We start from the raw sequence: 24,206 nt of genomic DNA on the forward strand, positions 1-24,206 counted from the left end.
TAGGCATCATCCACAGTCACAACCAGCTGTTCATGATGTGCACAGCGGATGGACACAATCAAGCCTCGGTAATAAGAAGCATCACAGCAGCAGGTGGAGATCTGCCTCCTCCCCCGTGCTGCTGAGCCCCTGATATTTTTCCAGGTCTGACTGGCATGCCTGTGACCTTCGAGGCCACCTCCATGAACAGGCCTTTGATTATTAATGTTGAAGGCGGAGGTCTGGCTTTCGACCTGGCCCGACACCGCAGTGATCTTTACTTAGCCTGGAGAAGGAAAGTATTGTTAATTTATGAGACATGCTGCCTCTCTGGGTTACTTCTTCTCTGAGCATATCTGGTCCTACCCGTTGCACTACTCAACAATCGGCATGTGAAAGTCAGCGGGGCGGTTGTTTCAGGGACACATTTTTCAGGAATCTAAAGCAAAAATATTTATAAGGAGACTTTATGTGTTTGTAGTGTTTATACTGACCAGATTTTTCCTTACATCTGTAACTATGTTTACTGTGGTGAGTTTACATGGTCTTACTGTAAGTTACAGCATTATTATCTCCAGTTATGTCACCTTAATATTCCTATAATATCCCTGCAGAGCTCACTGTACTTAGTGGTGACTTTATAGTGATGATACACTAGTTTATGATTATCCCCTGGGGTATCACTACAGTATTCGCAAAGAGGCTGTTAAATGTCCTGTAAAATGTCTTTAGGTTGATATCCATAAGGGTCAGACAAGACAAGACTCCTTTTATAAAACGTAAAAGTGTAATTCATGAGTTGAATAGACAAGGTTTCTCTCAGGAAAAGCCTACCTTTTCCGTAGTTGAAGTTTAGTTTGATGGTCTTGCCCTGGTTGATGTGCAGGTAGGTGAACCACACGGCGGAGGTGAGCAGCACCAGCAGCAGCAGGAGCTTGAACTGCTTCCGGATTTTCTTCACGGGGAAGCGCAGCATCCTGGCTCAAACATCCTCCGGGTAGCCGCCCGGTAGATAGTCAAAACGGGTCCGTAAGGTAGGCAAGTCGCTCGCTGCTGTGTTTTGTTTCTGGCAGACCGCGGCTCTACTGAGGGGCTTCCTCTCCCGGTCACAGCGCCAGCATGTGACCGGCCAGCAAACAGGGAGTATTAACTACACCCTTGCAGCGCGTCTCATTCCCGCGGGTCCACGGGGTGACAGCAGCGCCGAACTCGTGGTATCCTCGGATCTGGGTCCAAACACATCTGTAGCAGTCATTGCTTATGAATACAACCCGACTCCCGCACCTCTTCCTCGATGAATAGCCTGGCTTGTAAACAGGCTTTCCTGCTGGAGTTTCCAGGCGGCTGGGGCAGCAGGGGAAAGGCTGCACATCAAAAGCCGCTAAGTTCAGCTAAGAGTGTGACCGAGGGAGCAAAATAGCAGTCCTGCGATAATCTACACAAATCCCCCTGTAGCTCAAGCCTTTGCTGACACCGCGACGTTGATCATTTCATCGGCTACTCAAGGATCGTCCCCGTCCATGGGTTTAGCGCAAAGAGCAAGAAGAGAAATGTGATTTTCATGTGGAGAGGTGATCGGACAGAGCATCTCCACAGAGCAGCAGCATCCCTTCCTTCCAGAGCGGAAGGGATGCTTGTAATCTGTACAAATGAGTAGGCTACAAATTAAATTAAAGGGCCTTCTGTGAAAATGTGACATCGGCTAATGCCTAAAATCCTCTTAGGGAATGTCAAGTATAAAGGTAACCTAATCAGGGAAAGGTTAAGGTGGCAATCGACCAAATGTCACAGCCCTCTGCGCTCCATCTATTGTTGAACACAGCTGAAACTGAGACTCTGGCTTCCAATCGAGGGCAGCGGATTCAGATGGAGCGCGTTTTTATTTAAGTCCCGGGAGAGGAGGGGCGATCAGCTGTCATCCTCATACTCGGGTTGGTTTGAAGCCCCGCGACCAGTAAATATTAAACCGATGTAGATTAAAATCCGTGAATGCTCCATGGCGGCGTAACAAGAGAGGGTTGACAGAAATATTCAGATATGACTGTCCGATTTAATGTCCAGCGAAAATATGTCCATGTGCTCCGTTGTCTCACGGCAGGTGCATTTTTACCCAATTCCCCCCGAAGTACCTGCGTTGTCCGAGTCTACCGTGCACGCGCGATAAAGATCTCAAGCAAATAATCTCATCCGGATGAAACTAATAAACACTGCTCTGGGGCGCTAGCGGCGATGCACTGCCTTCTGTTGTTATTCTCTCATGAGCTTTTTTCCCTTTAAAACGCCGCAATAGCATCGTCCAACCCGCTTGTCACCGCGCGCAGGGAGAAAAAACAGCTGAGCTCCAGTAAGGGTGTCGCGGGGAAACCAGCAACAAGCAGTGGTATCACCAGGACAGAACATGGTTTTGTTTTGCTACAATGGAACACGTAAGGGTATCTCCTTTCACTGCACAGTCCAATACGCCCATCAATTGAGCGTTTTAACGGTGCAGAACAACCTAACCTGGGTACGGAGGAATGACAAGTCCGGCGTCCAATTACACCCCTGGAAAGTGTTCAGAGGAGGCGGGATGATAAGGTTTGCTCTCACCGCTTGCTTGCCACCAGTGTGATCCATCATCCAATAGCGGTGCGCACAGCCTGAAACTTGTTAAGTAGCCTACCTATTCAACCCTTTTCCCCTGAATTAGAATGTCCCTTGTCAATTTGATAAACAATGATTATATTGTAGAAGCAAGTAAAAAAAAAAAAGTACTGTAATATAGCTGCAGGTCTAGTACTATCTGTGCATAGAAATAAACGTTTTGTGTCAACGTTTATTGACACCCTGATTAAACAATTTAAATGCATTTTAATGAATCAATGAAATGCATTTCTTAATTAATTTCTCCCCTAGAACAATTATTCCTCATACTAGCTCTCTGTCCATCAAATCCTTACATTACTCAGCTCATCCCCTCTGAAATCACCTGTATTTTCATTTGTTTGACATTTGTTCAAAACAGATGCCTTTTGCTTCACTTATATCAGAGGTAATGGAAAGTCCATTTCGATTTTGAAAAACTTCAACTTCAGTCTGATATTTAAAGAGAAGTTGACACAATTATTGTATATTATATTTTTGATGTGTTGAAATATTTGTGCAGTTCGTGACATTGGTTACAAAGTAATTATACACAACGTAGCGTGTGTGTGTGTGTGTGTGTGTGTGTGTGTGTGTGTGTGTGTGTGTGTGCAGGCGCAGGATACGCGCTTGACTGCCGCCCTCTGGTCAAAGATAAAAGAGCAATTTAGTGAGGCAAGAGAGTCTTTGGTCTTTACAAATCTTTTAGTGAAAGCAAGGTTGTTTGTGTTCAAATCTTAAAAATAAAAAGTAAAATAAGTGTATATGCCTTTATCTCACCATCTACTACGTTTGAACTATTTCCAATGTCAAGTCAAAATGGCTGAAGTTTTTGGTTCGACCAAAATATCTGAGTTCAGTGTTTTTCATTTATTCTTGCTCAGGTTGATGTTGGGTCGAGCTGTACTGGGAATTATGATGGTATCAAACTCAATATAACAAGTGGAAAAAGGTATACTAAAACTAATACATATATTTATATACATATATATATTTAAACAACTTGATTTTTGAGTGCCATGTTCACAATATCCACAAAAGAAATGATAGGGCTGCTCACAGCTGAAAAAATGAAAACAAACTGTGGATGGTGGTGATTTGAAAAACCCCTTTCTGTCTCTTTCTGTTTAATTTAGATTCTAGTCGCAGTGTGATTAGTGTCTGATGGTGCAAGCATCATTTTCTGTTAGTAGGCTATGAAATGGTTCAGTATGTTGATTTCTTGTTTACTAATTAAAAAAACACACTATACTATAGATATTAGCATTAGAGTACCAACTCTACACAGTTAGTAAGTAGTATGGAATTGGGACATTGAGAACAATAAAGTTTTAAAATTTCCCACCCTGATAGGTGAGGTCTGTACACACCCACACAGTCCTGAGTGAGAAGATGTCTCATCAGACAAACACATGTGGGGTTGAGCCATGGGTGTGGAGTGTTAAAATAAAATGCAACAATAGTAGTAAACCTCTTTTAACATATTCACTTTAGGTTGACAAAATGCATCAAACATGCTGTTTATCCCTATACAAGTACACAAGTCCTATCATACAGCTATAGCTAAGATAAGCTATTGATGCCATTATGATTCTAGATAAAGGACCAAATGTCATGAAACCTAGCCTATAAGAATATGACCTCAATTTTGTTTGTCCCAGCTGTGCTTTCTGAATCAGTCAGACCACAAACCATAATCTTCTGTCTCCGTGGATTAATAATGTAATCTTCAAAGCAAACACAGTGCGTAAATGAAATGCTTAGGTATTCATCTGGGCCCCATTGAAATGAGTACTTAGTGAATGACCTCAGCCAAACATCATTTACGCTGAAACAAAAACTTGGCAGCATTCACCTTGCTTAGGCTGTTGCAGGGAAAACTGAAGGTATTTCATCACACACACACACTGGGTTTGAAAGTCATCCAAAGTATGTAATCAAATAGTTTCATGTCTTTTTGTCTTTTTCTCCCTCTGTCTCTCTCTCCCTCCCTTGGCTGTAGGACATTATCATGGGCCCTTTGAGGTCCTGATATTATTCCTCTTTATGTTTGATCATCTGACTTGTTTTTGTCAGGCTGAAGACAAAAACAACTCTATTTTCTACTCAGTCAGTGTACCTGATATTCTGTCTGTCTGCTCCTCTGTTATTTCTTTTTCATCCAAGGGCAGGCAACCATCTAATGCACAGCAAGGGACCTGCACACTTTTAACTCACATTAAAGGCAGCCAGAAAGTTTCACACACTGCATATGGCTCCATTTATCGGTGAGTAACACAAGGAGAGGGTGTAAATTGGATAAGAGAATGGTTTTATCAGAAAACACTTGTCTTAGAGTTTAGACTTTAACTTGTGCTGTTTTCCCTCTCTGCCTCCCCTCTCTTTCATGCCTGTAGAAACATTTGGCACCTAGGTGCCACCCTCTAGGGATCTCCATGCTTGAATGAATCCAGGAGGAGGTGGTGGTGTGCAGTGGAATGATATGGACAGAGAGGGTGTTCAAGGTGGGGGCTGATAAAGGTAGAGGAGCTGCTGTCTCCTGGGGTATTACAGAGAACAAGCCCACAGGGAGGATTGAATGCCCAGCTGGCTGTGACAGGTGTCAATGTGTGGCATTGAAGTTATGATACCACTGTGCACAGCTGAGGGGAAGGCACCACCAGGGACTCTCTATGCAGAGAGCATCAGCTCAGAGTGTGATGGCTTTTGCATTTTGAACAGAGGAGATGTGATACAAGGGAGAAAGGAGAAAATAGCCTCTTTATCAAGGCTGCCACGTCTTTAGTCAGCAATTATCTGATCCAAGACCTGCAGCTTTTTAAAATGTCTCTCCATTTACTAATCCAGCATCTGCTTGTCTGTCGCTGCCCAACTGACTGCCTGCCTGTCTGTCTGCCTGCCTGTCTGTCTGTCTGTCTGTGCCTCAGCCTCCTTCAGTCGCTCACAAACATGTCCTCCTCACCCTTTTCCAGCCTTCCTTTTTCCCAGACAGCACAGCAGCTCACAGGCTTTGATGAGAGGTCTAAGCTAAAATGTCACAAGGATTAAGGGGTTTCGCCTCCTGCACCCTACCGGATCAGTCCTGCCGACCCGCTGTGCCGGAGCTTCCTCCTCCGCAAACAGGTGTGGAGTGGCATTTCTTTCTGCTCCGCTGTGCCCTATTCAATTTCCTCCTCGGGAAATAAAATTCATCCACGTTTACAGATGAGTAAAGGAGGGAAACGGGGGATGAGGAGAGGTAAAGTGAAGGGATGAGGAGAAATGAAAAAAAAGAGGAGTGGAGATGGAGTAAGATAAATTGAAGGGAGCGCAGATCAGGGAGGTGGCAGGTGATACTTAAAGGAGAGGGAAGAAATGGGAAAATGTGTTTTTCTACATTCTGGTTAAATGGGAATATTGGTCCGTATTAACTTAGTAAAGTAGTCCACACTGTATATTCCTCAGAAAACAAATGCATGCAAACAGACACTTACAGTACAAATACAAAGTAATGGTAATTATGTTTTAAAAGTTCTGAGTTTGAGAAGCTGACTTAAATCATTTCTAAATTCAGCACCCGCCCAGTGTCCCACACACACATAGCAAAACACAGACACATGTCCTTATCTGCAGCTGCTTCCTCCAAATACAGTTAGACAGATTTGAAAATTAGATGTCTCCAGAGACGCGCAGTTCAGACGGAGCGCTTAACATCACATAGCTACAGCTGCTGTCATCTGCAGTTTTTTCTGACTGGGTCTACAGGAAGTTAGAGTTAACAAACCCTCTCGCATTCACTCATTCACCTTAACCTTTTCCCTGCAGATCTGCACATCTCCACACATCTTGTCAGTGTTGTTGTTGTGCATTGCTGTAGTGAATTACTACATTACCATCTGAACAGGTGAAGTGTCTGAACACAGCAACAGTAAAAATAGCTCTGCTGCCACTGTTATATTAGCTGTAACCATTTATAATGGTGGCTTCTTCAGTTTTCTTAGTTATAAAGTATTTGTTCTGAGGTGCTATCACAAGGAAGTGTGCAATATCAAAAGAAATCAAACGCATGCTTTTTGTTGACAATGTTCAAGCCTCTTTCTCCAAGCACAGATTACGCTGATTATCAAGCCACTGATGAAGCTCAAACAACTGACACCAAAGCGAATACTGTAGCGTTAGAGTCTGTCTTTCATCAAGAGCGCATATCCATGCTTGACCTCTTTCTCAGATTGAATGCTGAAAAAAAAAAAAAACGCAATGCAATTCAACCAACTCATTCATTATGGGCTGTGCCGTGAGTATGAATGTGCTAAGACAGAAATCTAGGTCATTTCTCCATCTTTTCAGTATGCCAGCCAGGTGTAGCGCAAAGAGGATTAGAGGGAAGTAATGCCAACGGGGCTCTCTAAGTCTATCTCTCGTCCTTTCTCCATCTCTCTCTCTCTCTCTCTCTCTCTCAAACCAAACAATCACACTTAAGTGCTCCCTGCTGTCACCTCAAAGAGCATATCCATGAAAAGTAGTCCAGATTTGTAATAAAACATTCATGCATTACCTGCTTCCAATGATGAGTGTGTTTCAAGCCCATTAAACAAGGAATATGTCCTAAATTTCAGTTTTTACATTATGTGAGATCATAAAAGTCAGGGCCAGCAGATTGAGTCAACAGGTATTGTACATGGGTGCTTGAAGTCTCTCCCCTGGGACTGCTCTTAACAAAGAACATTGTTTTAGTAGTAGACTATACTAATATGAGCAGCAGTCCTTACCTCAGCTGGAATAGCTCCTTATGAAGTTCGTAAGAACATGGAGGAATTCAACATGAGTGATGAAACTACAGCATGCCGCAATATACTATATCAGTTTACCAGTTATCTAGCTAGCATATGTTTGCTAATAATATAACAATTACATTTTAAATGTTAATGTTAATGTGTATAATAAAATAAAAAGGGTCTAACTAGATTAGTAACTAATTTATAGTTCTCGAGTCAGCATTAGCCTTCTTGTGAGTTATTTTTTATTTCTTGCTTTGTTCCTTATTAGCTCCTTTGTAACTATTCATGATTTTGTGTACCATATTCCAAAGCATTACCAAATCAAAAAATAAGAGACGAAACATATTTGATAAGGGTGTTCATGTATCCACCAACCAAACATCCATTGTGAGGTGGTGGGTGTGGATTCTGCAAAAACAACATGAGGAAATGACAAAGCTGTCTGGATAATACAACTTAAATTTGGGCTTTAATATTAGATCAGCCAAGTTATTTCAAATGAAATGTCACATTTGAATAAAAATACAGTAAAGAGAATAAGCATGTATCAGTGGATTCAGGTGTTAATTTCGGTGAATACCTAGCTAGCCCCACTGTAGCCACGATTTATGTCTCTCATGTAATGTTAGCTTATGTTAGCCCCATGACTAGCAGGCCCCCCCTACAATGGCAATGATGTTGGTAGGGGTTGTATGCAGTTAATGCAAGATACATTTTTCCTGTAAAAGTTGAACATATTATTGTAATATACTTAAAATTTACAATCTCACCTTTCTGTATCTTTTATAAGCTTCATTCTGTTTTTCTGCCATTTCAACTGGAAGTGGCCATTTGAAAGCCCAAAATATTTCTCCCTTTTAGCATTTTTCAGACCATCTTTTGGGGCTTGCCATCTTGTCCATTTTTTTTTTTCATTCTTTTTCTGAATTGAAGATGTCAGGAGACACTTTTAAATTCAGAGGAATTCATTTTCCTCCATGGCAGCAAATGAGAAGCAGAAAACAACGGTATTTTCAACCAAAACTCACTAGCCTAGCTAACGTTACAAGCCGTTATGCCACTAGGTTAATACTACAAACAACACTCAGTAGGCTAATGTGCGTTTCTCGCTCACTTAATTCAGAGAGACTGACTGTTTCTGGAATAAATGTTAAATTTATGCACTATGCCTTTAACTACTGATTCACTTCACCTTAGGTGGCCAGCTTCCTGTCCCAACACTAGCCTTGACATACAACATCTATCTCTGTAAGCTGTCAAATGGCATTTTCCAAGACTCTCCAGGAATCACAAGCAAGAAAAGGGTCATGTCATGTTGCTAACTGGGTAGCTGGGCTAGCACTAGCATTAGCAAGCTAATTTGCTAGCATGTCAAGAATCTCCCCCACTGAGAAGCTGAGCTAAACAACATTGATGAATGTGCACAATCTATATTTTTAATTTTGATATGGAGACCCAGAGTGTTCAATATTAAATAAGTAAATAAGATATTATGAAATCCAGACAGAATATAGGTTATTTAACCATGAAACTGAGAAATAGTAAATACATATTTAAAACTCATTATTATGAGATATGAGATAACACACATAACATAGCCTGGCTTGTTTTGATTGACTGACAAAGTTTTTGTGATGAAATGTGTCATTATCAAAATAATAATGGGGAAAAAACACATTTTTGTAATTTTGTAATTTTTTTTTAACAAAAACTGCTAGAAAATTAATAAAACTATTTCATGGTTATTATGTCCTTATTTATGAGTATGAGTATGAGGCAAGTACAAGGTCATTGATGCAACAGAAAATAATAATACTGTATGTAATTTATGTATTGTAACTGTTGCAAGTTGCATTTTTGAATGATACTGTAACACCTCTGACACTGATGCAGAAAATGGTATCAGAGGCAGAACCTGCTAATATCTCTCCATCACCACATGCTTGTTGGAGAACGTTAACATTCTAAAATCCTAGCCTGAGTCAGCCCACAGTGGATGCTCAAACTAAAGTGACCTGTGGGAAAAATTAGCGTGATCTATCGGTTCAGTCTAGGACAGCCTGGCCCAGCAAACCCTGAACAGATCAGAGCCTTATTTGTCCAGAGACAGGACACAGCAGGTGAGTGCCTTAGCCTTGGCTCATCCACCAAAAAAGGAACCAAGAAAGCAGTGGAGGACCGCTGAGAGGGGAGCAGTGTGTGGATTAAGACAATCATAAGAGGAGGCATTTGGGCTGGAAGCAGTTGAACCAGAATCCTGGGGCGCAGACTAACTCTGTGAGAAAGTAAAGTCTTTGCTGTAACAAGTAAGTTTCATTGGCTGTGTGTCTTGGTTTTTCTGCAATAACAGAGCCAAGGGGGGAGTTAAAAAAAAACCTTTTGCAATCTGCCATGCTGGATGCTGTGAGAAAGAGAGAGAGATCAAGGACACTGAACAAAGAGGCAGAGAGGTAAGGAGGAAAAAGAGATATTCTTGTGTTCCACTTGTAGTGAGGCAGCAACCTGTTCAGCACTTTGTAGCTTCGAGTAACTTGCTACTCCTTTAGACTGTAGAGTTATACCATCAAAGAGTTTGCCGTGGCCGCTTGAAAACTACTTCCTTTGGTAAATATCAAAACTTACAGAACTAATTAGTTCATTAACCCCAAGGTGTTGTATTTATGCTGCAGGAAGCAAAATTTACACTTTGGTGACTAATTTTGTGGCTTATTGTTGCTTTGGCCCATAAAGTCACATTTACATGCTAAAGATATAGGCTGTTGCTAAAAGAAAAACAATTCTATATTTTTATACTGGCTCAGAAATAAAGACATGATCATGGGTACTCATCTTTACATGTATTTTTTTTCTTTTGAAGATTGTAATTTCACAAGTAGGTGCAATGAGTGACATTAATTAGAAGAATACATGGCGCTTGATACTTGGCATTTAACAGCTATGATGTGTGTAATCTTCCTTTCTTCAGCCACTGGTACAGTGGAAGCATTACACACCCATGCACAGCTTGCACACGCCCTGAAAGAAAGAAATGGGGAATGGGCATGAGAGAGGAATCCAAATTCAAAGTAAGAAAGGCAGCACACAGTTCATCAGCGGTAAAAACGCATTGCTGTATCTCACACAGCAGGTATATGGATTACCTTTTTAATTGGATCTTTGTGTGAGGCAGCCAAAGGCAAAGAAGGACTATTGTAGTCACTGTTGAAAGGAGTATGACTGAGCAGGGAGAGGGCAGGGGACGAGCAAAGGGAGGGTGGTGAGTTTCAATCATTTTTGGTGCGTGCCTCTGGAAACATAAACCCAATTACCACAGAGGCAGAGCATATACGAGTGTTCAATGCATGCACGCACATGCAAACACTCAAAAATACACTCACACCCATGCAAGCACACAAACAAAAGCATGTGTCTGCTCTGAACATCCTCTTTTGCAATCTGAGTACAGTATAGGATATTAGCTCTATCAATGTATGGATTTAGAGGGGATGGTTAAGATTGTCCTCCGTCCCCCTGGTCCCTTTTATCTACTGGATGTCAGAACACCTGTTACACACAACTAGACCTAGTCGAATAAAGAGTCAAGTGGGCTTTGTCTGCCACTTGTAAAACAATCATTTCACATCTCTATTTGTGTCTGTCACAAGCAGGCACAGATAGGCACCACCTCAACATCCTCCTCATGGCAGCAGAGCTCCTCCAGGCCACTGGGGGCAGAATAGAGCAGATGGAACAGAAGATGAGGCAGATGTCAGAGATGCAAATGTCCTCCACCTCCTCTACCTTCAGCTCCTCCATGAGCTCCGCAAAGCTGCGAAAAGTTTCTCAGGGCTTGTTAAAAACCATGGAAGGTAGGAATTATCCACCAAGATCATCTTCTTCCCATCTGCCATGCTCTCTAATGTAACATTTTTTATCATGAGACATGGCATGAAGGAACCTCTGAGTTACATGTACATGTAAATAAGATAACAATTTTCTCACCTGTCCTACTGTGCAGACCATTCTGCTTAAACATTGGAGCACATTGGGGACTAAAATATGTCAGGCTGCCAATTTAAGCTCCTGACCAAATGCATATCAACAATAGTTAATTAATAACATTATTCAGTACTACAGTGCAACAAAAACATACACACAAAGCAAAAACACAAAGTCATAATGATAATATCACATTTGCATGTGAGGCTGTTTTAGTAGAGTTTCGCCTGTATGTCCTTTTTGCTCCCTCAGAGCACACTGGGGTTCAGCGTAAGACCTCAGCTGTGGCAGAGTCCTTCAGCCAGGTACAGAAATCCTCCCAGATCCCCGAGGGAGAGTCTGTCCCAGATTTTGAGGAGAAGCTGCGCCCCATCACTGCCCAAGAGGGTGAGGTGAACCACTGCTTTCATCTCACAGCACCTTGAAATTTCAAGAAACACCATTTGCGTACCCTAATATCTCTCTTCACATTGCGTTATAAACAACTGTGAACCCTTGAGACTATAAGAGAACTATGTGTGAGCTAATTTTAGACCCTTGCCCATAGTTTGCCTAGAAACTCCAGATGACACAAGCTTGAACTCTACTGGGAAGTAAAGGTTTGCTGCTAGGTGTGAACTTTAGAAAACCATTTGTCTCTCTGGGTGAAGGTACTGTAAATCCACTCTGATCAAAGTCCTGACAAAGCACACAGATACTATGATAAAGTTGGTTTAATGCTCATGACGTCCACGGAAGAAAACCTTTGCTGCGTCTACTGAATACTAGTGCCTGTTCTGCATAAACTGCATGCGTTTGATGCTTATTCACCCAGGGTCTACCTGTGAATTATAGATTAAGAGGCTTGTTGAAGATAGCCCATCACAATATGCAGAACACTGCAGAGTGGCCATAGCATTAGCAGTCATGGGTTAATTTTAAACTCACTGGTCTCAAAAGGAAAACAGAAAGGGGCAAAAGAGAGGCCATTGATCTGATGCACACAAAACATTATTCTCACTTTTCCAATTGGATTTAATGTGATGTTTGTTAAAAGTATGCATTCATGTGATATTTCATTCTTAGGTGACAATGCTGTGTTCAAGGCCAAGGTGACAGGGAAGCCCCAGCCCAGTGTTAAATGGGAACGAGCCAGTGGGTGCCCACTCTCTGATGCGACAAAATCGTTCTATGACAACATAAACAATCAGCATATACTCAAGGTTTGCCACTTTAACTACACAGCTCATAGTGTACCTCTGTTATTAAAGGATGTCACTGACAGCGTTTGCCATTGAATACAAGCCCAAGGCTGGGATTAAAGAAAACAATGATCCTGAAACTAAAATGAGGTTTGTGTTGATTCAGATCTACAGTATGAGTCTTGAGTTTTCTGTCATATGTTAAGAAGTTGAATGGTGTTTTGAAATCTGTGTTTTTATTATGTGATTTTAAATAGTATGTAGTTTTGCAGTTTTGTTTGTAGTTTTTTCTGTGTGCTTCGTTGATGGTTGATGACTTAAAAATTCATTGTTTTCAAGACAAATTCAGCACATGTAAACACAGATGCTGTTTTTTACCAAATTAGTTTGTGTTTGGAGCACCAGTATCTACAATCAACTCCACATGAATTTAAATTCACTGTAGATGCATTTACCAGGATGTGACCATAACAGACGACTATAGAGGGCAGCGGCTTTGAACAGCCTGTATCATTAAGCCGAGGGACTCTGCCATCTTGATGCTGTCAACTCAGACAGCACACCATGCATCATGAGGAAAAGTAGCTAGAAAGAAAAAAACTCTCTGATCCTTTTATCTGTAACCACTCTGGAGTGAATTTAGCGCTTTCTCTGTACCAGCCGGGGAGCTTAAGTGAAGCTTAAATAGCTATTATAAAGCAATTAACTTGTGGGTGCTGACATATGCATCTTCCCTTGCCATCTGTTTGTCTGGTGAGGGATGACTGTTAAGTTTAAAATGTTTACTGGGTATGCCCAGCGTGGCACTGCCTCCTTCTGCTCCAAATAAGTACTGCATTGGGATTTAAAGTGACCAGGCGCTGTAATTACAGTGTTTTAAATAGTCTACCAGTAAGCATCATGCAAGCCATTTTGATTCATTTTATGTAATCAGCAATGAATTTCCTACCACTTCAGATCAAAAACTTGGTCCTGGAGGATGCTGATGTCTACAAGTGCATTGCCTCCAACAAACATGGAGAAGCCACCTACTCTATAACCCTCATTGTTACAGAAAGTAAGTCTAGCCATTTCATATAATACATCGTGTGAACCTTCCTTTGTCCTGGTAGTTATTTAGAAGCTTTCAGCTTAGTTTAGGTAGTGTTTTCACTCAGTGCCTCAGGTGATGCTGCTCTGTCTTTGTTTCTAGATCCAGCGTTGGACTTCAAAAAGATGCTGAAGAAACGGTAAGAACACAAGCCTGTTGTCTAATACTAGCCGTGACACTCCCAAAGCCTGTCAAGGTGTGATGGAGCTTTCTCTGATCCACCCCCAGATCCTTGGGTTTTTTATAATTTTTTTTTGTATGCATCCAGAAATATCTACAGGACAGGAAATCTAAAGAGTTCCACTGTGTACCAGTTTTGCTGCAGGGAGTAGAATAAGATGCTTTTGAGCTGTCATCGCGCATATGCATACACTGTCAGACATAAATGGGCACACACACAAGCCTGGCACAAACCTTTGCACGTGCACGTAAACACACATGCACACATGGACTGTTTCCCGTGTGACGTCTCTCTCATTGTGCAGCAGTGTGGAAAAGAGAGAGGAGAAGAGGCCACCTACAGAGGAGGAGATGTTAAAGATCCTGGCTGGAGCTGACAAGAAGGACTACGAGAGGATCTGTGCCGAGCACGGCTTCACCGACTTCAGAGGCATCCTCAAGAAGCTGAAGGAGATGAAGAAGAAAGTGGAGGTGGAGGTGAGCCTATCAAACAGAGAGCTCGTTCACGCACCACAGAATCATCTAAGGAACAGAAGGTTTGGGGTCTGACAACAAACAACTTAAAAATAGAGCAGAATTGAAAAGGAAAAACAAAAGTTTAATGTCGCATAGCAACATTCAAGTCATCTAACGCAAAGACAATACTTTACATTGTCATGTTGTAATTTTTTTAATTGTATTTGGTGTGTTCCTGTCAGTGTTTGATCCTTTAATATTTTGCCAGATGGTACGTGTGCTGAAGCCCCTGGAGGACATCACTGCCAAAGCTGGCACCAACATCGTCTTCGACACCATCCTTGAACTGAAGGATCCAAACATCAGGATGCATTGGTTTCTGGTAAAACTTATGTGTCTGTCGTGTTTCAAAGTTTGCATATATATAGGTTTCTGCTTTACATGAAGCACTTGTGAGTTCCCCACTCATCTTGGCATTTTGTTTACGATTCAGGGTGCTGAGATGCTGCGGATCCAGTACTCTCATGGGAAATACGAAGTGAAACAGATGGGAACTAAGCACATGCTGTGCATTTCGAGCGTGAGCCTCAGTGACATGGGCACCTACACTCTGCAGGTTGCAGACAAGAGACTGTCAGCCAGGCTTAACGTCATAGGCGAGTACAGAACGGGACTTGGAGCCTTCCCACTGCTCATAAGTCAGAGACAATGCCATCACACGCTTGTTTTATATTGTTTAACAGATGGGGATGGAGTTTTATGTCAGCATAATGACCTGCATATGTGCCTGACTTTGTTGTTTCGCTTTTACACTATTATTCATTCCATTTATTGTCAGTTCACTGTCCCGTCTTTCATCTCATCATTCCATCTACAGGACATAAATAGACAAAATGAATGTTTAGTTTTTTGACAGAGATGTCTTTGGCACTTTCTTAGTCATCTTACATTTCTCTAAACACCGACATATCAAAGTGCCAATTGCCAAACATCTGTTGTAGCATACAAATGCAATTTTTTTTTTCCAGATGAACCTTTAAGATTCCTGTCTGATTTCAAGCCCAAAAAAGTGACAGAGCGCCAGACCGCCGTGCTCGAGGTCCAGCTCTCTAAGAGGACAGATGCACCACTCATCTGGAAGGTTTGCATGCGACTCAAATATACACACTGAAGGAATTAAATACACTTGTACACAAGCACATGATATTCCATCTAGGATGAGATTTAAGACTTTGCTCTCGAGGAACATTTCACAGAGTTTTTTGGGTCTAGGTAACTCAGATGAAAGGGATGCACAGATTCAAAAATTCTAGGCAAACATGAACACCGGGGAAATACACATGAGTGAGAAAGAATATGGAAATTGTTTTCCCAGAAGTGTTTGTATTTTGGCAGGTGAAAGGAAAAGAAGTGAAAAGAGATGAGAAGTTCAACGTGTCCCTGTCTGACGATGGTCTGACCTACACCTTGAAGATAAAGGATGTGAAAGTCAGTGACACTGGAGACTACACAGTCAGCATTGGAGACCTCACTGCCACCGTGCCGCTTTTCATTGAGCGTACGAACAAGTATTTTCTACCTTCATAAAAAACTTTTTATGTGTACTTCTTGTTGGTTATGCTTTGTTTTGTTTTGTTTTTCCCATAAGGGCTGTGTCTTCCTGTTTTTTAGTGGAGCTAGTATATCCAAAGGAAACAAACTTCCCCCTTCAGACTCAGTGGAGATGAGTAGTTACTGTCTTTTTTTTACTCCCCTGAGATGAGAGGCTTCGTTTCTTCATAGCTATGCTAAACAACATCATCTTCCCTCTATCGTCCAAATGAAGACGTATGGGTAGCATAATAAATCCTCCCTTCTAGTGCTGAGTTGAAAGTAATCCAACCAAATCCCTCCTCACAACAAGCTCATTTATTACGCCTCTGTCTAACAAGATGCTTACTTGCCCAAGGTGCAAGCTGGGGCATGTAAATATCTTCACAAGGACATGTGGCTGTCCTCTGGGGTTGCAGGAACAGAAGCATAGTAATTGAGGTTGTGTTAATTACAGTTATTCATGAGTTGGCTCTATCTTTCTTGTTCTTTAACTTTAATTCTATAACGAAGGTCTACTGTATGTGTCGGGACTGAATATAAAGAACAAACCTATTAAGTGGGTCCAATATTAGTGATTAATTAATTGTGTATTTTCATTTTAGATTTGTTTAAAACCAGAGTGAAGCAAGCTGGTAGAAGCCAAATAAACGCTAATGTGACCCTCTTCCTTTTCCTTTTATCTAGGGATTCCCATCAAGTTTACCAGCCAGTTAAAGAATGTCCGCGCGCAGGAGAGAGGCATGGCCCGCCTGGAGTGTGAGATGAGCTCCAAGGACGTCCACATTCGCTGGCTGAAGGACAGGTGTGATATCACAGCCAGCCGTCGCTACATCTTCATGCGCGAGGGGAAGAGGGCAGAGGTCATTATCGAGGACTGTGAGCTGACAGATGAGGGAGAGTACTCTGTCATCTGCACTCAGGACAACGACGCACACGAATATGTCACTACTGCCAATCTGACCGTGGATGGTAATGATTTCTGTGTGTCTGGATTTGTTTTTCAGGATCAGCCAACGGGTTTAAGGTCTATCACTGGAACATTATTGACTAATAAATAAGAAACAGTTTTTCTTTGTGTGTTGCCAGAGCGTTTTGCCTCAGTGAAGAGTGGTATGTCAGACACTCAGTGCCCTACAGGCTCCCCTGCAGAGCTGTGTGTTGTTCTTGATGATGAGAAGGTTGACGGAGTGTGGCTGAAAGATGGAGTGGAGGTAAGAGATGATACAAGACGGGATGAAAGTGTGTTAGTTCTGAAATGCATGATGCGGCAAATGTTTGGTCCACTCTCATGCATAGATGTCAAGCAAACACTTAAGTAAGTTTGTTTTTAGCTATGGCTCTAGTTATGGCAATGGCGGACCAGCACTGTGGTCCAGACTGAAATATATCAACAACTATTAGATGGACTAATGGATTTCCATGGAATTTGCTACACAGGTCCATGGTACCCAAAGGATGAATCCTAATGACTTTGTCGATCCCCTGTCCATGAGGCTGACAATTGTGGTTTTGAGTGAAATGTCTATTGGGAGGATTGACATGATATTTGGTGTACACATTCATGTCTCCCAGAGGATGAATTGTAACAACTCTAGTGATACCTTAATTTTGTGTTTCCATCAACATCTAAATTTTAATTTGTCCAATACTACTTGATTGCTGATGACTAAAAATACCTGTAAAATGAATGACATTCCCATCAGCCTATACTTTGTGGTTAGTGCTAATTAGCATGTTAGCATTAAAATATGCTAAAGTAAGATGGTTAGCTTGCTAAGTACATGTGCAGCCTCACAGAGGCGCAAGCCGGACTGCAGATTCTTAATCATGTTAAAGTGATACCCAACCTTAATGGCATAATTTAAAAGCTTGACACGTTAGATTGTCAGTTGCATTTATAGCATTTTTCTATTAGTTTTTTGAAGTTCTATTAAAGTTCTTTTGGATCATTTATTTTTCATTAATACATAATAAATGAGAAGCATTTTGTTTGACTCCTTTGTATTACGTTTGACAGATTTCTGAGCTGAGTGGGGTTCAGGTGGTCAAACAGGGGGCCGTCCACAAGCTGATCTTCTCTGGTGTGACCAATGCCCATGAGGGAAAGTACACCTTCAGAGCCAAGGGGGCTGAGAGCGAGTCTGTACTCACTATTGCTGGTGTGTGTTTGTATTTGATATTTGAGCGTGTTTTCACAGGTGGAGTAGATACTTACTGGAACAAGCTGGAACGAGCTTAAGACACTGTCAATGGAAACAAACAATGTGTTCATATTTAAATCCAGACAGTGTCGTTTTTGATGCTAACACTAGGAGTCATCAAAGTCATTATATTTTCTAACCCCACACACTAAAGCTACCAATCCTATACTGAAAATGAATGAAAACCATGATGCAATTGAAATGAAAGCTGAAATCTATATCCAAAAAATAATATCCCAATCTATATTAATCCTATTTCCCAGACCCTCCAGAAATTGATTCCTCTCTGCTGGACTTGTTGGGGGCCCGACCTGTTACTGTGAAGGCAGGCCAGACAGCCACCATTAAGATCCCCTTCAAAGGCAAACCACCTCCCAAGGTCACCTGGTACAAGGATGGAGTGGAGGTCATGGAGGATGAGAGGACCAAGGTGGAGAGGACAGCTGATGGCACCTCACTGGTGCTCTGCAGGTGGGTGAGCAGAGAAGGGCGTCATCCAGTCAGATATTTTATGATCTTTTCAAAAGCCACACACAAATTAAAACACATACACATTTCTAAATATTTCCTCTCACTTTGTCTGTGTACTAGATGTGTGCGAGAAGACAGTGGTGCAATTATGCTCCGTCTGAAGAGTGACTGTGGCACTGCCGTTGCCAACCTGCACCTCAATGTGATTGGTGGGTGACAATACGTATTTGGTAAAGCAGTTTTCTTTAACAGAGTTTGAAATACTTAACACATGTTTTGCCACATTCCACAGACCATCCAAAGCCTCCTCAAGGGAAAGTGGAGTTCCTCGAGCTGTCGGGAAAGTGTATCAAGATGAAGTGGAAGGCCCCCCGCGACAATGGAGGCAAACAAGTGACCAGCTTTGTGGTTGAACGGCGTGTGGAAGATAAGAAGTCCTGGACCAGGGCTGGTGAAGTAGACAGCAGTACCACCATCTTCAGCGATGACAAAGTGGAGGAGGGCCTGGCATACCAGTATCGCATCAGGGCGTTAACACGGAGGGATTGAGTGACCCTCTCGAGACAGAGGAGGTGCGTGCCGGAGAGCCCGTAGGTGAGAGCTAATTTAAACTAAAAATGATCAATCAAGATCATCTCTTAAAACATCCAGGTGTCTGTGAACACTTTTTCTGTTCAAATCCACCAACTCAGAGCCTCCAGGCGCAGCGTCCCAGCCCCAGGTATCTAACATAACCAAAGACACCATGACCGTGAGCTGGACCTCTCCTGCCCACGACGGGGGAGCCCCAGTTCTAGGCTACATTCTGGAGAGGAGGAAGAAGGGGAGTAATATGTGGTTGCAGGTCAATAAGGAGCTGCTCACAGGTCAGACTTAGGCAGTATTTTAAGCTGTCGTGTCATATCTAGTAAGGATACAGTGTTTTAACATCACATTATTACAAGTCGTTACTCTATACATTAAATCTGTATGTTTTCTGTGTCTGTGTTACTCTTTTCAGATACAAAAATTATGGTGGAAGGGCTGGTGGATGATGTGGAGTATGAGTTCAGAGTCACCAGTGTAAACAGGGCTGGAGCAGGTAGCCCTAGTACCATTTCTAATGCAGTCCTTGCCAAAGACCCAATAAGTGAGTCCTTCATTGCCCCCTTAATTTCCCTTCCTTCCTTCCCTCTCTGCATCCATATTATTTAGACTAGTTACTGTATAACTTACTTATACTTTCCCCTTGTAGGAGCTCCTGGCCTGGTGAGGAACCTGTGTGTGTCTGATTCCACAAACTCCTCCATTTCTCTGAGGTGGATACCTCCAAAGCAGGGAGACGAGCCCTCGGGTTACATCCTAGAGGTTCGCCCTGAAGATGCTAAGGAGTGGATGAAGGCCACCAAGATTCCCATCACTGACACTGCCTTTAATGTGGGAGGACTTCAAGAGCGGATGAAGTACCACTTCCGTATCCGGGCTGTCAATGAAGGAGGGGTGGGGGAGCCCGTTGAGCTTTTAGAGGGTGTACTGGCCATGTCTCCGCCAGGTAATATGCTGCACTCTCCTTTTCTCCTCTGCTTAGTTTTCTCCTTGCTATTTAATTATATAGTTTTTTTTCCTATACAGTGGCACCCAGGTTTGTTCTCCAGGGGAAGCTGAAGAACCAGATGGTGGTCCGAGCCGGAATGGCACTCTGTCTTCACCTCAGCTTCACTGTAAGACTCTGTTGAATTTAGCGATGTTACTTTGAGCCATCATGCACTCCACATGAGTGCTATCGAATGAATTCATACCCCTCAATACCTTCCCTTCTTCACCCTTACAGGCTTCACCTCCCCCAGTGGTAACCTGGTTCAAGGATGGTACCATCACTACGGGACAAGAAGTCATCACCGAGAGCAAGACTCACTCCCAGTTCCTCATTTTCTCCTCTCAGCGTTCTGACTCTGGCCTCTACCGTGTACACCTGAAGAATGACTATGGAGAGGCTCACTATGATGTCAACGTCAGGGTTACAGGTGAGTGATTCTATATGCATCTAGTCTGGTACAGTGGATAGCACTATCGCCTCACAGCAAGAAGGTTGTGGGTTCAAACCCCGGTTGCCCCGGCCTTTCTGTGTGGAGTTTGCATGTTCTCCCTGTGTCCGCGTGGGTTCTCTCCGGCTTCCTCCCACCATCCAAAGACATGCAGGCTAGGTTAATTGGTCTCTCTGAAATTGTCCTTAGGTGTGGTTGTGTGTCTATGTGTGGCCCTGCGATGGACTGGTGACCTGTCCGGGGTGTACCCCACCTTTTGCCCAAAGTCAGCAGGAATTGGCTCCAGCCCCCCCTGCGATGGATGGATTTTTCCCAACAATGTAGTTCCTTTAAGTATATATATCAGAGGTTACATTTCCAAAATCGGCATTCACGGTCTTGTGAAAACTTCCAGGTCATGCAGAATGATATATCAAATCACTGGAGTGTTGGCTTTGGCTTAAATAAAATATTTCTTCTCCTTATCACCCTCCTTCCTCCTCAGACTTTCCCCGACCCCCGGAAAATCTCCGCCTGGAAGAGGAGGTTCCGGGCACAGTGACCCTACTGTGGGATCACACCCCAGACCTGGCCGACGACAATGAGGGAGCACATTACATCATCCTGAAACGTGACACCAGTACTGCCTCCTGGTTCACAGTGGCCGAGTGTGTCTTCAGCAGCAAGTACACCGTCACTGGACTGCTTCCCGGGAGGAAGTACTACTTCAGAGTCATCGCACATAACTCTATCGGAGACAGTGATCCCTTAGACTCGAAGGAACCTCTCATCATCGCCAAGGAGAAAGGTGAGAGGGAAAGAAGTTGTATACTATTCGTCAGCAAATTAATGCTCATTTTCTTGTATTTGTTTCTGTATGCGCATGTCTGCATTTACGGGTATGTGCATCTGTGTCTCAGAGTGCGTCGGCAGCCTTCGGTTGAGGGAATATGCCTCACCACCATGTCAGTTGAAACCCATGTTCCTGCTGCCACTGAAGGACCACGCTGTTCGCAGAGGGCATGACTGCACCATGAGCTGTGCCTATCAGGGCATGCCAACACCACAGGTGTGAAGGATATGTCTAACATTTGTGTGTACCGTCTTTGCTGTTAATATCATCCCCCAGCCCCCTAAAGTAATAATAATATTGGTAATTCCACTGCGTAGGCCTGCTGGTATAAGGGGGATTCGAAGATCTCGGACTCCCCTCGGTTTTGGCAGAGCACAGCCAATGGAGTATGCACCCTGGTCATCCCCACCTGTGGAGCCAAAGATGGCGGTGAATACACACTGATGCTGGAGAACCCTCTGGGGATGGCCAAGTGCTCCTGCAACCTGGTGGTTTTTGGTAGGTTTTGAGAGGGAGGGTGGAATGATGGTTTAATGCAAAAAAAAGTTTATTATGCTTTGCATGATCTAATTCTTGATCTCTTTGAATGTCATGTCTTCCAGATAAGGATGATATGGGTCTGTTGGAGAGCTTGAACAAGCAGGCAAACAAAGAGAAGCTTATTTTTTAAGAAGTCTGCTTGAACTGTTGCCATGACAGATGCACTTCGTTTGGCAATGGCCTTATGCTGCATGTTCTATATAGTTAATAACAATAATCATAGCTGTGGTTACAGTTTATCTATTAGAAATCTATAAATCAGATTTTTAGGTCAAAGTGCTGTTTTTTCCCCTCCATCTTTCAACTCACCGTCCTTGGCTTTGGTAATGCATCAAACTAACACCAGAGGTCAGACTTGCTCCCATCCTTCAGTAGGCATTCAGCCCCTGGAGCAGATTCATGTTTGGTGTGTTGTAGGGGTTTTTACTCATTAGTCAGTTCACTCAACCCAAGAGATTGTTCTTTCTCTCTAAGTGACAAATACTTTACTCTCTATAAAGAAATTTGACTTTCATCTTTTCTCTAGTTTTTTTCCCACCGTACACACGTTTCACAGGTCTTACTGTACCAGGCCAGATGACATGTCAAACAAGTGGAATGGATGGAGTGTGTGTTTGCACACAAAATTCAAAGCAAAACAATTTAATATAGCAGTAATTAGTTCATCATATCCACTCAACCACTTTGGAACCAGAGTTCAAGAGTCTGTCGCTGGTTTGAGTCAAGTGACATGGAGACTGCCAATTATGCTACAAAATCCTACTTCCCTTTGAGGTGTCGGTTAATCTGCATAACACGTGATGTCCTGGGTTTGAATCCAGTCCACTTCTTTTATCTAACATCATCCTCTTCTCACTTCTGTAGTTTTGCCTGGTGTTACTATGGGTGACTGAAAAAAAACACAAATTAAATCTCTAAATGTTTCTCAAACAAAAACAGGAATGATTTTCACCTCAGCTGAGCAAAGAATGCCACCAGAAAGTATTAGGACATTGACACTTGGCTCTGTCAAGCAAATTATTGGATTTGAAATGAAACAATGAGGGTAAGGTGCTGGCTCCCAACTTTGCAGGTATTACCATTCACATTAGACAATCTGAGTAGCAGAAAGTAACTAAAGTTAACAACTTATTAACTTGTTATCATATTTCATATATTTCATATTGAAGTCTATAACTGTTTACAACTCATAGATGTCAGGAGACACTTGCCAGGCCTACACTGCAGCCATTAACACTTCTTGCTTGTTTCGGAGGCTTTTTGCATTCAGTCTGGTTCTCAGCAAGTGAAACACAAACTCAGTTGGAATGAGGCCTAATGATCAACTTGGCATGTCAAGTGGTTGCCTTTAAAAATATATATTTTGCCTTGTTTATATATTTAAGATCACTGTCCTGCTGCAGTGACCTAAGACATAATGTATATAAAGAGCTACAATAACAACATTGTACATTAAATGTAGTTTAAATACAGATTTAACTTGAGCCTTTGAACATGAAAGTGTACTTTAACTTCAATGTGATTTTTCATTTCAAATCCAATGTGTAGAAACAAAAAACATGAAGTGTCCTAATACTTTATGAATGCAGTTTGTGATGGCTTCCTTTAGGTTAAAGAAGCCTGACAACCTCTGTAAAGACATTGCCTTGGAGTGGTATGCTGCTTCTTGAGAGAGGGAGTGTGGTCTGGTAAGGAGCTGCCAAATAGACAGAGAGAGGTTACAACCCCTCTCCATCTTTGACGTCACTGTGCTGGCTCACATAAACTCCATTTCTATAGAGCCACCAAGGGACTGGCAGTGTCAGGTTGCCAGGTTCAAATCAATTAAGCGCCAACAGCCACTAAACAGACGTCATTGGTACCTTCCGACTCCTCACAGCTCAGCTAAGACACAATAAGGTGGAAGTTGATTTGAAGAGAAAGCCTGAATAGCGAAATTTGGTATGTGACAGAAACTAAAGGCCACTATGTAATTTTATGACTACCTAAGAGATATGGGATGAAAACCTAAAGTATTAAAGGATTTTTCAATACATAACTTGAATGGAGCAATACTGTACAGCAATGAGATAATTGTAGGGTCTTTCACCTTTATTACGAGATTCTGCATCATCGTCATTGGATGTCGTAGTGTAAGTGGAAATATATCTCACAGAGTCTTGTTTTATAATGATATACAGATATGGCTCATTTTCTAAAAGGCTGGAGTTCTTTAATGGTAAGACCTTGGCTGTGAATGAATGAGACTCACTTGGAGAGAATTGGCACAGTTCTTATAGGAATAAACTATGAGATGTGGTGT

General features: G+C 42.4%; 2 protein-coding genes across 2 annotated transcripts in view; one reads left to right on the top strand and one right to left on the bottom strand.

Moving 5' to 3' along the window:
* The window catches only part of b4galnt4a (beta-1,4-N-acetyl-galactosaminyl transferase 4a), a 138,431-nt gene extending 135,998 nt beyond the window's left edge, over positions 1-2,433 (bottom strand). The window contains 1 exon segment of the mRNA XM_038706809.1: positions 814-2,433. Within this exon segment, the coding sequence (XP_038562737.1) occupies positions 814-955 (142 nt within the window). The 5' untranslated portion in view covers positions 956-2,433.
* An 8,580-nt stretch (positions 2,434-11,013) lies between these two features.
* On the top strand, positions 11,014-22,418 carry LOC119894290 (immunoglobulin superfamily member 22-like). The gene is given in 26 exon segments (XM_038706962.1): positions 11,014-11,206; positions 11,589-11,723; positions 12,402-12,538; positions 13,475-13,574; positions 13,710-13,746; positions 14,093-14,264; positions 14,512-14,625; positions 14,737-14,899; positions 15,272-15,384; positions 15,639-15,801; positions 16,521-16,805; positions 16,923-17,047; positions 17,854-17,995; positions 18,301-18,508; positions 18,629-18,717; positions 18,801-19,031; positions 19,034-19,102; positions 19,201-19,374; positions 19,509-19,637; positions 19,743-20,039; positions 20,120-20,208; positions 20,319-20,511; positions 21,017-21,319; positions 21,432-21,580; positions 21,682-21,862; positions 21,967-22,418. Coding segments are annotated over 26 exon segments (4,035 nt in total). The 5' UTR covers positions 11,014-11,037; the 3' UTR covers positions 22,035-22,418.
* The last annotated feature ends 1,788 nt before the right edge of the window (positions 22,419-24,206 follow it).

This window comes from Micropterus salmoides, unplaced genomic scaffold, assembly GCF_014851395.1.
Source record: "Micropterus salmoides isolate LMB-PRFRI ecotype aquatic unplaced genomic scaffold, ASM1485139v1 Ms_hic_scaffold_8, whole genome shotgun sequence".
NCBI classification, from domain to species: Eukaryota; Metazoa; Chordata; class Actinopteri; order Centrarchiformes; family Centrarchidae; genus Micropterus; species Micropterus salmoides.